Raw genomic sequence first — 13786 nt, 5'->3', positions numbered from 1 at the left:
TAAGGTCTCATACAGCTCCAAATTTGGTGTCAATATCATATTCGTGGGGGGGCTTATTTACATTACCCTATCAAACCGTCCCAACACTTATGGCCAGCATTGTAGTTCTCCCCTGAAGAAATGCTCTGGCGGAGCTTCTTCTTTAAGAAGAGAATAAATGTCTATTATCATAGAGCCTAAAATGTTAGAAAAAATAGAGTCCTTACTGATTTCACAGTTCATTCCTTCAAATCCAGGTTGACAAGAGCATTGATAAGCATAACATGTTCCTTGAACACGTGAACATTGGCCTTGGTTAACACATGGGTTGTTGGTACATGGGTCCGGAACAGCTGAAACGATATCAATTATAAACACAATGGTGAACCAATAAGGTAAATTCTAGGGAAAGATTATACAACATTACAGTTGAACACCAATTCAATGGTTGTTTATCTTAACTAAATGTTCATTTGATAATACTAGTAACTAACACCTACCGGTTTGACAGAATGGTCCTGTGAAACACGAAGGACAAGTACACGAGTAATCAGTGCAGCTGTTCGGCTGAGCCTGGCAAATAGCACCGTTCTCACATTTGTGGTTGAGACAAGCATCAATTCCTGTTATAAATACAGTATGTATGTTTCATTAATGTTAGTATTATTTTAAAATATGGTATTTTCAGTAATCATTATGGACACTATGATTCTCTATACGCCTACTTGCTGCTACACACGACGTGAGAATCAATAGTTATAAAACCATTCAATTTCAATAATGCCAGACAGATATCGAAATAAGCAAAAACACAAAAAAGGTGCTTTATTAGCCATTGCTTGAAAACTGTCATTGGTTGTCTGTATTAATCAGACACATGTGTGACTGAAATACCGTAGATGTAAATAGACAACAACATATTATATAAAATTACTCTTTGATGATTCTCGATAGTATTCCTCTTGGAATACTCCCGGGGGCACTCCAACTTTGGAGGTGACGCGTATGTAGGGCTGTTAAGACCCCTTTTCAGCATCGCTGTCACCCAAAGACCCCATATTTTTTTACGAACACATGCTCTGTCACCCGAAGACCCCATATTTTTCCATTTGATCTGTCACCCAAAGACCCTTACAAGTTCAATTTGAACAGCAACTTTCATTTATCACTGATTTTGTTACTTATTTTGAAAAAACAATGAAATTTGAAGCCATTTACAACTAGAAATTCGATTTTCGAGGTTTTTGCGGCGCTGTTTCGGCTCTCACCCAAAGATTCCATTTGAAAAAAGGTCATGTTCTCACCCAATGACCCCATATTTTTTACATTTTGCTCTCACCGAATGCCAAAAATCATGCTCTCACCCAATGACCCCATATTTTTTACGTTTTGCTCTCACCGAATGCCCCTTAGTGCGAAAGTGCCAGCCCTACACCTATATCCATTTCATATTGAAGTGCCCCAGGGGAATACTGAGTAGCTTGGAATGACGATGAACTACTCACGGTTTTCACAGAATCGTCCATAATAGCATGGTGGACACTCGCAGGAGTATTGACAAACTGAGCCTGGGAAAGCTGCACACTGTCCGCCATTCTGACAATTATGATTATCACATGGATTTTGAGCTGTAATGGAATCATTACGGATCTTAAGTAAGTGATGTTACATGTTGAAATTTGTAACTTACGTGTATATTGTACATGACCTACGGCACAGTCATAATTTCATCACTCACTTTACCTCATCAAAATAGAGACTAGGGCATCAGGAGATCCACATTTTCTCATTACCACTGAGATTTTAGGCATGAGATATGTTTCGTTTAGATGATATGAACAGGATAAAAATGAAAATGTTGCATTTAACTAAAAATGTTGCAAGCACGTGTATGGGTGGTGGGCCGACAGGTGTAAAAAAAATTCAGTTTCACATAATGACGGATGATGTGGCGTAAGGTACAAAAACACTGAAAGTCCAAATTGTTCCGTTTCACATGGTGGCGTACATTCGACTTAAGGGCTTCAAAAACTTGCGCAAATTATTCCTTTTTAACTATTTAAGTTAGTTTTTAAAATAAAATTAATTTAAAATAATTTAATCCTTTAGCTTCAATTCCAAATGGAATGGAGGAGTACTGACTATGTTATTACTTAGTAGCATATCCTTCAAACAGGTTCTTCTCGCAAACGTATTTTGCATTTGTCCTGCATGTACGCCCCCTTATGGTGATCTCGACAGGAGTTTTAGTAAGACTTAGTCTTAAGGTGGCCTTGAGGCTACTAAGCCTAGCCCGCTCTCGAAGCCCGAGTCTTAACTTTAGCCGGATTTCTTAAACACAAATCCAACCTAGTCTTATTGGCCTTGCAGGCGTAACGCTTGACAACCGCGTCTCTTTCTACCAGCGACTAAATTGTATGGGCACTGGGCAGTTGGAGATGGATGTGCGTAAGCTTTTAATACGATTTACCGTACTAACAAGGTTACCGTCTCATTATCGCAATGTTACCAGAGCAAAGACTACAATCCAGGAATAACACAGTTGGCACACTCTAACAATATGTTGGAATTCATTCCTTTCCCCTTCTCGCCCATTCCCCTCAACCAATGTTGTGGAGACTGGAGAGCCCAATGGGAATAGTGCGGGAGAGGGGTGGCAGGGTCAAGAATAGCCGCTGTAAAGCCTGGCTTAACAGGCTTGTGTAGAATACAGCTACAGAAGACTGATTTCGAGAAATGCAAATTTTACCGACGCCTGATGCTAATCCTACAAGCCTTGCCCACAAGCCTCGAGGCTATGGTAGCCGTGGTTAGGGAAAAGCGTTTTCAGTTAAGCCCGGTCTTACGACTTCTTAAGCTCTGAGGCTAGGCAAGACAACTGCTAAGCCACCTGTCGAGAAATTCGCCCTTAGAGACTTTGCAATAATTATGATGAGCCCAGGGGAGGATAAAATTAGGGACCAAGATTTTTTTTTGGCAAGCCGAAAGATTGACAAATAATGTTTGGCAAGTCGAAAGGAATCGTCCATAATAGCATTGTGGACACACACAGGAGTATTGACTACAAGAGCCTGGGAAAGCTGCACACTGTCCGCCATTCTGACAATTGTGATTAGCGGAAACACAGAAGTAAATAAGCATTGGTTTTACGTCGGGAGTGAAGACGGTTATTAATATATTTCTTCTCCTTTTGTGCTCAAGAGGTAGGGAGTATAGGAATATACAAAAATCGAAATTGGATGAATGACATCTGACCAAGGTAAAACTCAGTGTTTAAAGCAATATTGTATCCAGGCGGCATAGGTCACGCAACACGTGACGTTCGAGGCTGGCGAAAATACAAGGCTGACAGCCCCATTCAAAATACACGGTTAGCATTTATAAATTGAAAAATAACATACGTACAGTGTGGTACATTGTCGTACCCCAATACAACGGTTTTAGAGTAAGATAATTTTGCTTTGACACCACATAACAAATTTAAAATTGTTTGTGAAGATTTCATGATTATGTGTTAATCCAATGGCGACGTCAAAATTGCGATATCACTTCCACCACCGCCTGATTGTATCATGTGCTAAGGAGGACGCCCTCAATGTTTTTGCAAAAAGCAATACTTTAGGTGCTCTGTATGGAAAGTAAGACCTTGGCTGTATATCAGCATGTGGTGATGTAATTGAAGACCTGAGCGCAAGAAGACCGTAAGTCCACTTGGCCCCGCAACATGTATACACTAAAGTTACGTATAGTTTCTTAGGGATTTATAATGTTTAATACATGTTCCAGGGTGAAAACATCATGAAAGGTTGTGAAAGATTTGTTTTGGCCCCTGAACATGTATAAAACATTACCAAACTATACAAAACTATATGCAACTTTAGTATATACATGTTGAGGGGCCAAGTGGACTTACGGTCTTCTTGCGCTCAGGTCTTCATGTGGTGATGTAATTGCAAACTACACACATCAAGAAATCACATTTTTATCAGAATTGCAACGGCCAAAAATATTGGATCCACATGGATAACATATTTTGGATTCGTGAATAGTTACTGACAGAAACCAATGCATTATTACGTAATACGTACCTCCCGCCCAACGCGCCAAATTCTATATTTTTCGCGAGATATTTGCAATCATGTGATTATATTTTAATTTGGCGAGTTATTTTCTCCACTATATTTCACCATAAATCAGACAATGCACATATGTCATTGTGTTTATGCTAATGTTATTAGGTAATCAAATATCGCTAATATCCATTTGTTTTTAAAGACAAAGGTACAAACTTGAATTTAAAAGACTTGCTTGAGTGATGATACATAATAGTTGCGGGTGCAGGAACTTATTGCCCGACCCTTGTATGTGTTGACTTACCTTCAGTAACAATTACAACAAAGTCACAGATGGCTCTGTTGTTTGAAGGGTCACTGAATGTGTACGTTACAGTTGTCAGTCCTGTTGGGAAGAATGATTGCCCAGGACGATGACTTTGACTGACTAAATTAGCTGTTCCTGAATTATCTGTTGCTGTAGCAGCTTGCCAAGTGACATCACTTGTACCACCAGTGTTGCAAGTTGTTTTTGATACATCTCTTGGACAGGTCGGAATTGGGGGAACCGTGTCATCTTTGAATACAAAAACACAGTGAAGCACATTTAATAAATGTCTGATTTGTTTTTAATGTGTTTGACAAGTTTTATTTAACATAAAAAATCCAATAGTAAATCATTTACACCAAAACAGCGACAAAACATCAGCAACAAAAACGTAAAAACTCACAAATAGTATAAATTATATTATTCCTCGTTTAATAATACGCAAGCTAATAAATAGGTGAAAATTGAGTTGCACCTTTAAATTTTTGCTGAATGATATCTTCATGCAAGTATAAGTGTAATAAAGTCTGCACAAAAAGTAACGCAGCTGTTATAAATACCCATATAGCTTCAGAACTAATAAATATTTCTACATAGAAAGAAATAGTATTTTGATACCCCATTTGTCAAATGTCGTTCAATATTAACAACACAGTGCTTTTTAAAGAAAATACCCGAATCTAAAAGTTGCAGTTTACAGCGATCAATGATTATTACGCAAGCATTTTGGCACGTAAAACCCTCCATTTATCTTCGCGCTGACTTCAAATCAATGCAAATAGCTGCAACTTTTAAATTCGGGTAATTTTCTTTAAAAAGGCTGCTGTGTTGTTAATATTGAACAAAATTGGACAAATAGGGTATCAAAATAAGCGTAAATAAATCATCCTTCTGTCTATATTGAAATATTGTGAACACAATCATTAGTTCTGACGCTATAGGCGTATTTATAACAGCTGCGTTACTTTTTGTGCAGTTCACAACTGTTCAAATTACTACATTTAACGGTTTATACATTTATATTTTACCTTCGATAATATTAATATAAAAGCAACAGTCAGCTGTATTTCCAAATGGATCTGCAAAGGTGTAGCAAACCTCTGTTAGGCCAACTGGGAAGAATGCACCAGGGGCATGAGTTCTGGTTCGAAGGTTCACTGTGCCAGAGTTATCCGTTGCCTGCGGTTCTGGGAAAGTAACTGTTCTGCCGAAATGTCCTAGATCAACTATTTCAAGGATATCATTTGTTGGGAGGCAAACGGGTGCTTGGTCATGAACTGCGAAAAAATATGACATTGGAGGTTTAATCATGGAAGAAGAATAGAGCACGAAGTGCGATGGAATTGCAACTCCGATCGTCGATGTGAGGTCAGCGACGTCAACACTTGCAACATGTGGACGTAGGTGGCAGCAGCATTTTTCTGTCATTAGCATAAGTCTCCACAGCACTACGCAGTCTATCGTAGGTGGCAGCAGCATTTTTCTGCAGTTTTCAGTAGGCTATCGCACAGGGTAATACACAGGGGAAGCCGACGCTGTCGCCATCTTTTTGTATTGCGCTAGTATAGAAGTTGCAACGGCCTGGTTTAATGTAACAATTATACAATACGTCGTCCAAACAAGTGATCGTTCAAAATCTTTATGGCCGGTTAGAAGGGTTAATAAGCCCATGCTTGCGACAACCTGCTAACCCTACTCACTCAAATTGGACATCTCGAACGTAACTACAACTTGCAGACTTCTCGCAAAATTCCAAGACTGGTCTGGTAGAGGTCTGCATAAACGGCACGGGCTAAATGTTACTTGGGATGTGTCGGGAGATGGTGTAAAATAATTGTATGACAGAAAATGTGCTTTCTATTAGTTTACATAATGGCGCTCATAATGTAATGAATTAGCCTAAAATGGCGGATTTAAGGAGACTGAATTTGATTTTTGTGGAGCTAAAATTTCTGAATTTGAGCAACATTATTCTGATATTATCATATTCATTGAGGTTTGAGGCGATTTTACTGAACCTGAATACCAATAAGTGTTCGTCTGAACTGAAATGCACCTGTGATCTACCAGTTTTGAAAGTGTGAGGAGCTTTAAAAAATATGGCTCTTAAAAGTGATACGTACTCAGAAAGTTTGAATGGTCCACTGGGGCCAAATGTTATAAACTTACTGTACACAAAAAAAACAGTGGGAGTTCATTGGACAATCAGGAATCCACACAGTTCTTTCTGTACCGTAAGTTTATAACATTTGACCACAGGGGGCCATTCAAACTTTCTGAGTACGTACAGCTTCTAAGATCCCCATTTTAAGCTTCTCCCCTGTTCAAAAACTTGGTATACTGAAAGTGTATTTCAGCTGTGATGAATGCCAGTTGCTGCCGAAGTTTAAGAAAAATCACCTCAAACTCCTTTAAATTTGATAATAACAGAACCATGTTGCATAAAGTCTGAAATTGTGTCCCCACAAAGCTCCAATTCAGCCTCACTGAACGCGCCATTTTAGTCAAATTCGCTACATTATGAGCACCATAATGTAAACATATGGAAAGCAAATTTTCTATCAAACAAATATTTTACACCATCCCCCGACACACCCCAATTAATATTTAGCCCGTGCGGTCTATACAGACTCATTCCAAACCGGTCTTAGAATAAGTCTGTAGTTATTGATTTATTGATCAAATAATGGTTTTCCCTCATTCTTGACTGTAACTCCACAACTGTTGTCTGGGCTGAAATAAATTTCCCAGTGCAGTAGTTGTAGTCCTTGCCCCTATAATATACATATTAGAGTCACGCGGTAGCCGTGACCAGCAAGTTTAAAAAAAAAAGACTGATAAAGAAGACTAATAACAGATGCTCCCGCGAGACTATATTTACATTAGAGTCACGCGGTAGCCGTGACCAGCAAGTTTTAAAAAAAGACTGATAAAGAAGACTAATAACAGATGCTCCCGCGAGACTATATTTACACCTAACATTAAAACACTTGACTTCTATTGTTCGATGTAATTTTTCGCTGGGTACAAACTCATTAATTCCAAAAGGGCCACCAATCCTACAGTCAATCATTGTTCGTAATAAACAAATATTTTTGCTTCCATTTCACGCGGTAAGAACCACGTACACTTTAGTTATAGGTCTAGCTACATATACATATTGTTATTGTCATAAATCAAGGATAATATTATTCAAACTTCTATTTTTCGCTTTATTCGTCTTATGGAGTACTTCGTAACCGGGTGACTTTTCAAGCTTGGAGCTACTCGGCTTCATTCATAAAAAGAAAGGAAATCTACCAAAAAAACGTTGACAACGTAAAGAAAGCAGCAAGTTTAAAAAGCCCAACCTCGGCTCACTTTTTGAAACTTTTGAACATCAACAGCAAAATCGGCGTTTTTATTTTATTTTTTAAACAAAATACAGCGTTTCCAACAAGTTATAACGTTGTAATAATAGCATGACTGGCATTATATGCCTACTTGCTATTCATTTAATTCGATCATTAATCATGAAATTAATATTATAAAACAAAACATATATAGGATGTTGGCTTACTATGCAAGAGCAAGATTATAACCTTTCTGATCTTACAAATTAATATCGCATCGGCACATTAAAGACACATAACACATCTGGAAATGTTTGAAGTTGATAATATTATGATAAAGTTTAAATCAGTCCCATGAAATCAGTACGTTTTACAAATGGGACCAAGTTTCAAAAAGTGAGCCGAGGTGGGGCTTTTTAAACTTGCTGCTTTCTTTACGTTGTCAACGTTTTTTGGTAGATATTACTTGTCACCAATTGCTATAATTTTTGAGAAAAATGCTAAAATAGGCACAAAATTGGCCAGGGGTGTAGTACCCCTTTAACCTCTCTCCTGAGCCAACTTAATTGGCTTCTTGTCTTCATATAAACCTTTCAAAAAGCCTTCATATTTTAGAGCCGGACTCTATCAATTGATAAATAAACGTTTTGTCTTTCCGAAACGTTGGATTTTTTACTTTGTGTATCAAATGTTTTCACACCCCATTGAATGTTGTGTCACATTTTTGCTGTTTTATATTTACACTTTGTTAGTGTGACACACTTGTATCCTTTTGGATCCATCCTTTGGTTCCCTGCTGGTCAGTTGGAATAGAATTTTCCAATTTTTACACATAATTTATAAATATGAATTTGGTTTATAAATGTCGTTTTACAACATAATGACTTTTTTGTAAGCGCTTGGGAATCTTTTGAAACCATAGAAATAACCTATCCGCTAATATGTTTTCATACAATAATGCTTACCAACCTTGGATCACAGTGATACTTAATCCACAAGTAACACGATTGTCTGCGGGATCGGCAAATACATATTCGACTTGGGTTTGTCCAGTTGAGAAATGCTGACCTGGAGAATGTGATCTTGATACAAGCCTAACTGTTCCAGAGTTATCCCTTGCTGTGCACTCAGGAAATATAATATTAGTACCACTAACACCAATTGGAATTGTCCTGGTAACATCATCACTACATTCACATACAGGTGGGACACGATCAACTTCATAAAAAGAAGGCATGCAAAAGGTTACATCACGCAAATGAAAAATACTTTAAAACAGGGTCTAACTCATATAACAAACTTGACATCTACATTATTATCAAAAGATGCAACTTCAACCTACCCTCATTGATTTGTACATTGAAACCACAGGATACGCTATTTCCAGGACCGTCGACGAAGATATAAGTCACACGCGTCCTTCCAACATTGAAGAAATCTCCTGGAGTATTGGATCTGCTTTGTAGCGTGGCCGTGCCACAGCCGTCGGTTGCTCTAGGTTCAGTATATGTGATAGTTGTTCCGCCAGTACCAAGAGGAACTTCCCTGGTAATATCTTGTGGTGTGTAAGTACATTGGGGTGGTGTAGAATCGACTGGGGAAAATAATGTTATTGTATTAATGTATATATTTTTTTTCGTCGGAACTTGTTCTATTAAAACGTGCATTTTTTTCTGTGCAAAGATCGTTTAACCATTAATTTTCTTTTAGAGACATGACATTCACACGTGTGGAATACAAATACGTTATTACAATCGGAGTATTTATTTAGAGGTTAATAACTGCGCATCGGTTATTTGGAGGGCATTGTGAAAAATCTAGACATTTTGCCTTTGAAAACCGAGGAAAATCATCTATTTTTATAAACTTTTAAGCTAAATTTTGTGTTATTTTGTACAGTGAAGAGATCAATCCCGGGGAGATCAATGTGACGGTTAAGAATGAGGTTAATAACTTTGCATCGGTAATATGTCGGGCATTTTGAAAAATCTAAACATTTTGCTTTGGACCTCGGATATAAATTGATATCATTTTGACACATTGTCAAGTGCACAAGTGACTGATTTGAAAACGCACTTATCATGTTTGTACTGCAAGCAGTCGATATGTATAGTGTACAACATGTATCTTTACACTTGGGCAGTGCCCGAAATTTTTTAATTATTGCTTAAATTGATTTTTGTTTTCAATACATGCACATGTTTACACCTTTTTCGATTTGCTGTGCCTTCTACAACCAAAGTTACAAAACATCTAAATGAGTGCAGGTCAAATTGTAAAAATGACATACAGGTCTATATGAGACAAGATTCCAATATGTAAAATGATGTGAAAGTAATAAAAAGTATAGAGAAAAAAAGTGGAAAAACATATCAATTTGTAAGCGCTCTTTTTTAAAAGTCATAGTTCATTGAATTTACAACCGTATGACAAAAGGCGAAAATAGTAACTTTTTGTACAAGATTTGCCATTTAAAGAGAATTGACCATTGCTCATTCTAGTGACTCTAGTATATGGACAATATAAGTGTGCTTTTTCATTTAATGACATAAAATTTGAAAAATATTGTAAGTAACACTTGAGGTTTTGACCTTGAAAACCTACATTTTGGTCACAACAGATTTTCCACATTCGCCTTGCTATAACATCGAATTGTGTTATCTGTTGACCTAGTGACTAAAAGTGTTTTTAGGGGAAGTGTTAGCTTTCGTTTGATATAAAAAATTCTGATTGGATGAAGGGAACACTTGGGGTTTCGACAAAAACCAATCAAAGAGGCCTATTTTTACATTGCTATGCACTCAACCGTGTAGTGTAATCAATGACTGTGGTGGAGACATTCGCTGCTTGTTGTTCTATGCTTAGGAGCTTTTGGGAGGAAAATGTGTGCTCAGGTGTATCGAAGGGTAAACTGTGCGCATGATGGTTTATAAGAGAATCGTTTTTGTATTAAAAACTTCGGTCGAAGTTTTGCCACAAGTTTAAAAAATAACGGTTAGTTCATGAAAAGAAGTGAAATTTAGCAAAACGCGACGAGGTTTATTTGCCCGTATTAGAGCTCTATTGTTCCGCTATTGTATCCGCTATTGTATCCACTATTGTATTCTATTCATAAAAGCTACTGCAAGAATCGCGGCAATCCCTGATATTGCAGGTGTCTACCGACGGCGTTTCGCATTTATTAACAGTCAAAATGATCCGATACTCTTACATTTATAGACTCGCTTTTTATATCATATTCAGAAATTGCAATTATGAAAACTACAAACTTTGAAAGTGAAATATATTTACCATCGAAAATATATCATACTTAAATTCTATAGAATCTATAGATACCCAACCCAGAAGTGCCCATTTCTAAATTTTTGAGTGAACGCGATAATGCGATTGATTTTCTTACACGTAAAATACGGCCAATTCAGAGAGAAAATCTTGTTTCACGTATAGGGCCAGCTAAGGGCCTACTATAGACATTTTCTTTTGTTGGCTGGCCGCTGAGCTACATCTTTTTACTAATTATAGATACGTCAAAACGTGTTCCCATGTTGAAAGTGTACAAGCTATTTCTACTTGCTTTAGAGAGAGCACAATTGAATGAAGACGATTTATTTATGCCAGGATTTCATTTAATATAACTATTTTTATTTTAATAATACCCCATACCTAACAAGAACATAAGGAAATATTGTAAAGGCCATAAATATACGCACTCATGCATAGGGAGACAAACATGATAAAGTTAATCTGTTCTTTTCATTCTCGTTCATTAACCTTTGGAACATTTCACAATCCTTCTCGGCAATCTAGGGCCATAGGCCTATAGTAATTTAAATCGTGAAATGGCGAAACACGCAAATTAAAGCAGCGCGAGCGAAAGCAGTCGCAGACAAACTCTAGATATTAAATGAAATGCAAAGAAAGAGGAAGAGAGACTGATGAAAATAAAGGAACAAAGTCAAGAATGAACAAGAAAGAGAAAATAGAAAGAAAGAAAAAAAAGAAAGGAGGAGAAAGAAAAAAAAAGAAAAAATAAAAAAAAAGAAAAAAAGAAAGGAGGAAAGAAAGAAAGGAAGGAAAAAGAAATGAGAAGAAAGAAATAAAGAAACGAAAAAGAAAAGGAAAGAATGAAAGAAGGCCTATGAAAGAAAGAAAGAAAATAAGAAAGAAAGAAAGAAAGAAAAAAGAAAGAAAAAAGAGGAAGAAAGAAAGAAAGAAAGAAAGAAAGAAGGAGAGAAAGAAAGGAAGAAAGAAAGAAAGAATGAAAGAAAGGAAAAAAGCAAGGAAGGAAAATGAAAAGAGAAGAAAGAAATAAAGAAAAGAAAAAGAACTAAAAAGGAAAGGAATAATGAAAGTAGGCCTATGATAGAAAGAAAGAAAAACGAAAGAAAGGAGGTAAGAAAGAAAGAGAGAAAGAAAGAAGGGGAGAAAGAAAGAAAGAGAGAAAGAAAGAAAGAGAGAAAGAAATTAATACAAAAAACTGCTATAATGGAGAGAATGAAGATCTACCAAATGGGCAGGGCGTGACCAAAAGGAAATTAAAGTTTTAATGCAGAAAATTGGACATTAAGTCCGATGATATCAAGACAAGCAAGAGTGCAGTAATTACATATAGTATGTATATGAATGGATGAAATAAATTGATTGATTGATTGTATGTTGTTCCTTCAACCAACACTAGTGATCTGAACCTGAGGTTTGGAGAAGGCCAGTGACTTTAAGATCAGACGGAATATGGGGAATCTCGTTGTAGTGGCGCGTGATGGGAGTGTCACCGTTGTTTTTGCTCACTTTGATAAAGTACTTTTGTACGAAAGTCAGTGTATAATTTTATATTAAAACATCGTTGAACAACACCATTTTGTTCAATTACTTTTCACTTTTACCATGCGATGTTACGTGGGACTCTTAATTTTTTCTGCACCAAATAATGAGATTTATATATTTTCTAAGACATTAGATCTGTTTAATAATTTATTTGATTCAAAAAAAAAACGTCAAGTGTTCAAACTTTAAAGCTCTTTTTCTCGAAACAGCGATTTTAATTTCAAGTTAGATCATTTTACCAAATCAGGGCCGAATTAGGCTGTTTAGCTTAATCATGTGAAGTGACCTCTTGAAATGATATCACACTGATCAGACTGATCTTTATGTTATTACAGTGAGGCCCACATACAAAGTTCAACAAAAAGTGAACGATGTTATAGCTTGGAGGGCTAACAAACCAACACCGCCAAATTCGACTGACGTGTGTACAACGTGGGAAGCTATGGGGAAATTGAACACTCGTTGTCTGATCATGCATGTGTTTATGGTTATGGATAACGGTTACTTAGCAGCTCTCGTTCTGCTTGGGTTTATTGAATACACTCTATATATAGTCATCAATATGTCGTTTCCAGTCCCTCGCTGAACTATTGGGTTCAGCTATTAATTTTTTTAATAATTCTTACCCCATGCAGCTGATGGGGTGATTACGGGTCGTCAAAACCACTAACCGCGAAATGAGGATATCGAACTAGTTTGCCCCGCAGGGCTAAAAAGAACCACAAACCGCGAAATATGGATATCCAACTAGTTTGCCCTCGAAGCTTCAAAAACCACTCATCCAGAAATATGGATATCCAACTAGTTTGCCCGCAAATCTACAAAGAACCATTAACCGCGAAATATGGATATCCAACTAGTTCGCCTCGCATGGCTACAAAGAACCCACTTACTGCGCAATATTTTTTTACCTTTTTTTCAAAAAAAGAATTAATATCTACCAAAAAACGTTTCAAAACGTAAGAAGGGGCCAAAGTTTAAAAAATCTTTCCTGTGTGGCTTTTCACCCTTTTTTAAACTTGGTCCCATTTATGAAAGTTTCTAAAGACCCATATGAATAGGGATGACCACTGTCAATACAGTTTCCACTAGAACGATTCTTCATTTACTGTGTGCGTGCACTCACACACGTATTGTCTATGGAGAAACTGATCGATACAAGAAATCCCAGGCCTGTTAAATGGCGTACATACTTGTTTTGATCCAAATGTAGGCCTATATCAGGGTGTTTCAAGAAATTCCTGATTCCACCAGAAAACATTAACCAAACT

The 13786-nt window shown here is 37.0% G+C and overlaps 1 protein-coding gene across 1 annotated transcript; it reads right to left on the bottom strand.

Moving 5' to 3' along the window:
- Window positions 1-205: 205 nt before the first annotated feature.
- Window positions 206-1585, bottom strand: LOC140165593 (uncharacterized). The gene is made up of 3 exons (XM_072188879.1): window positions 1485-1585; window positions 480-602; window positions 206-332 (listed from the first exon to the last, which is right to left on the bottom strand). Exons 1-3 carry the CDS (start codon window positions 1572-1574, stop codon window positions 219-221), a joined length of 327 nt encoding a protein of 108 aa, XP_072044980.1. The 5' UTR covers window positions 1575-1585; the 3' UTR covers window positions 206-218.
- Between the last annotated feature and the right edge of the window lie 12201 nt (window positions 1586-13786).

The sequence above is a fragment of the Amphiura filiformis genome, chromosome 1 (assembly GCF_039555335.1).
Source record: "Amphiura filiformis chromosome 1, Afil_fr2py, whole genome shotgun sequence".
Classification (NCBI taxonomy): Eukaryota; Metazoa; Echinodermata; class Ophiuroidea; order Amphilepidida; family Amphiuridae; genus Amphiura; species Amphiura filiformis.
This window is presented reverse-complemented; position numbering and strand designations above follow the sequence as displayed.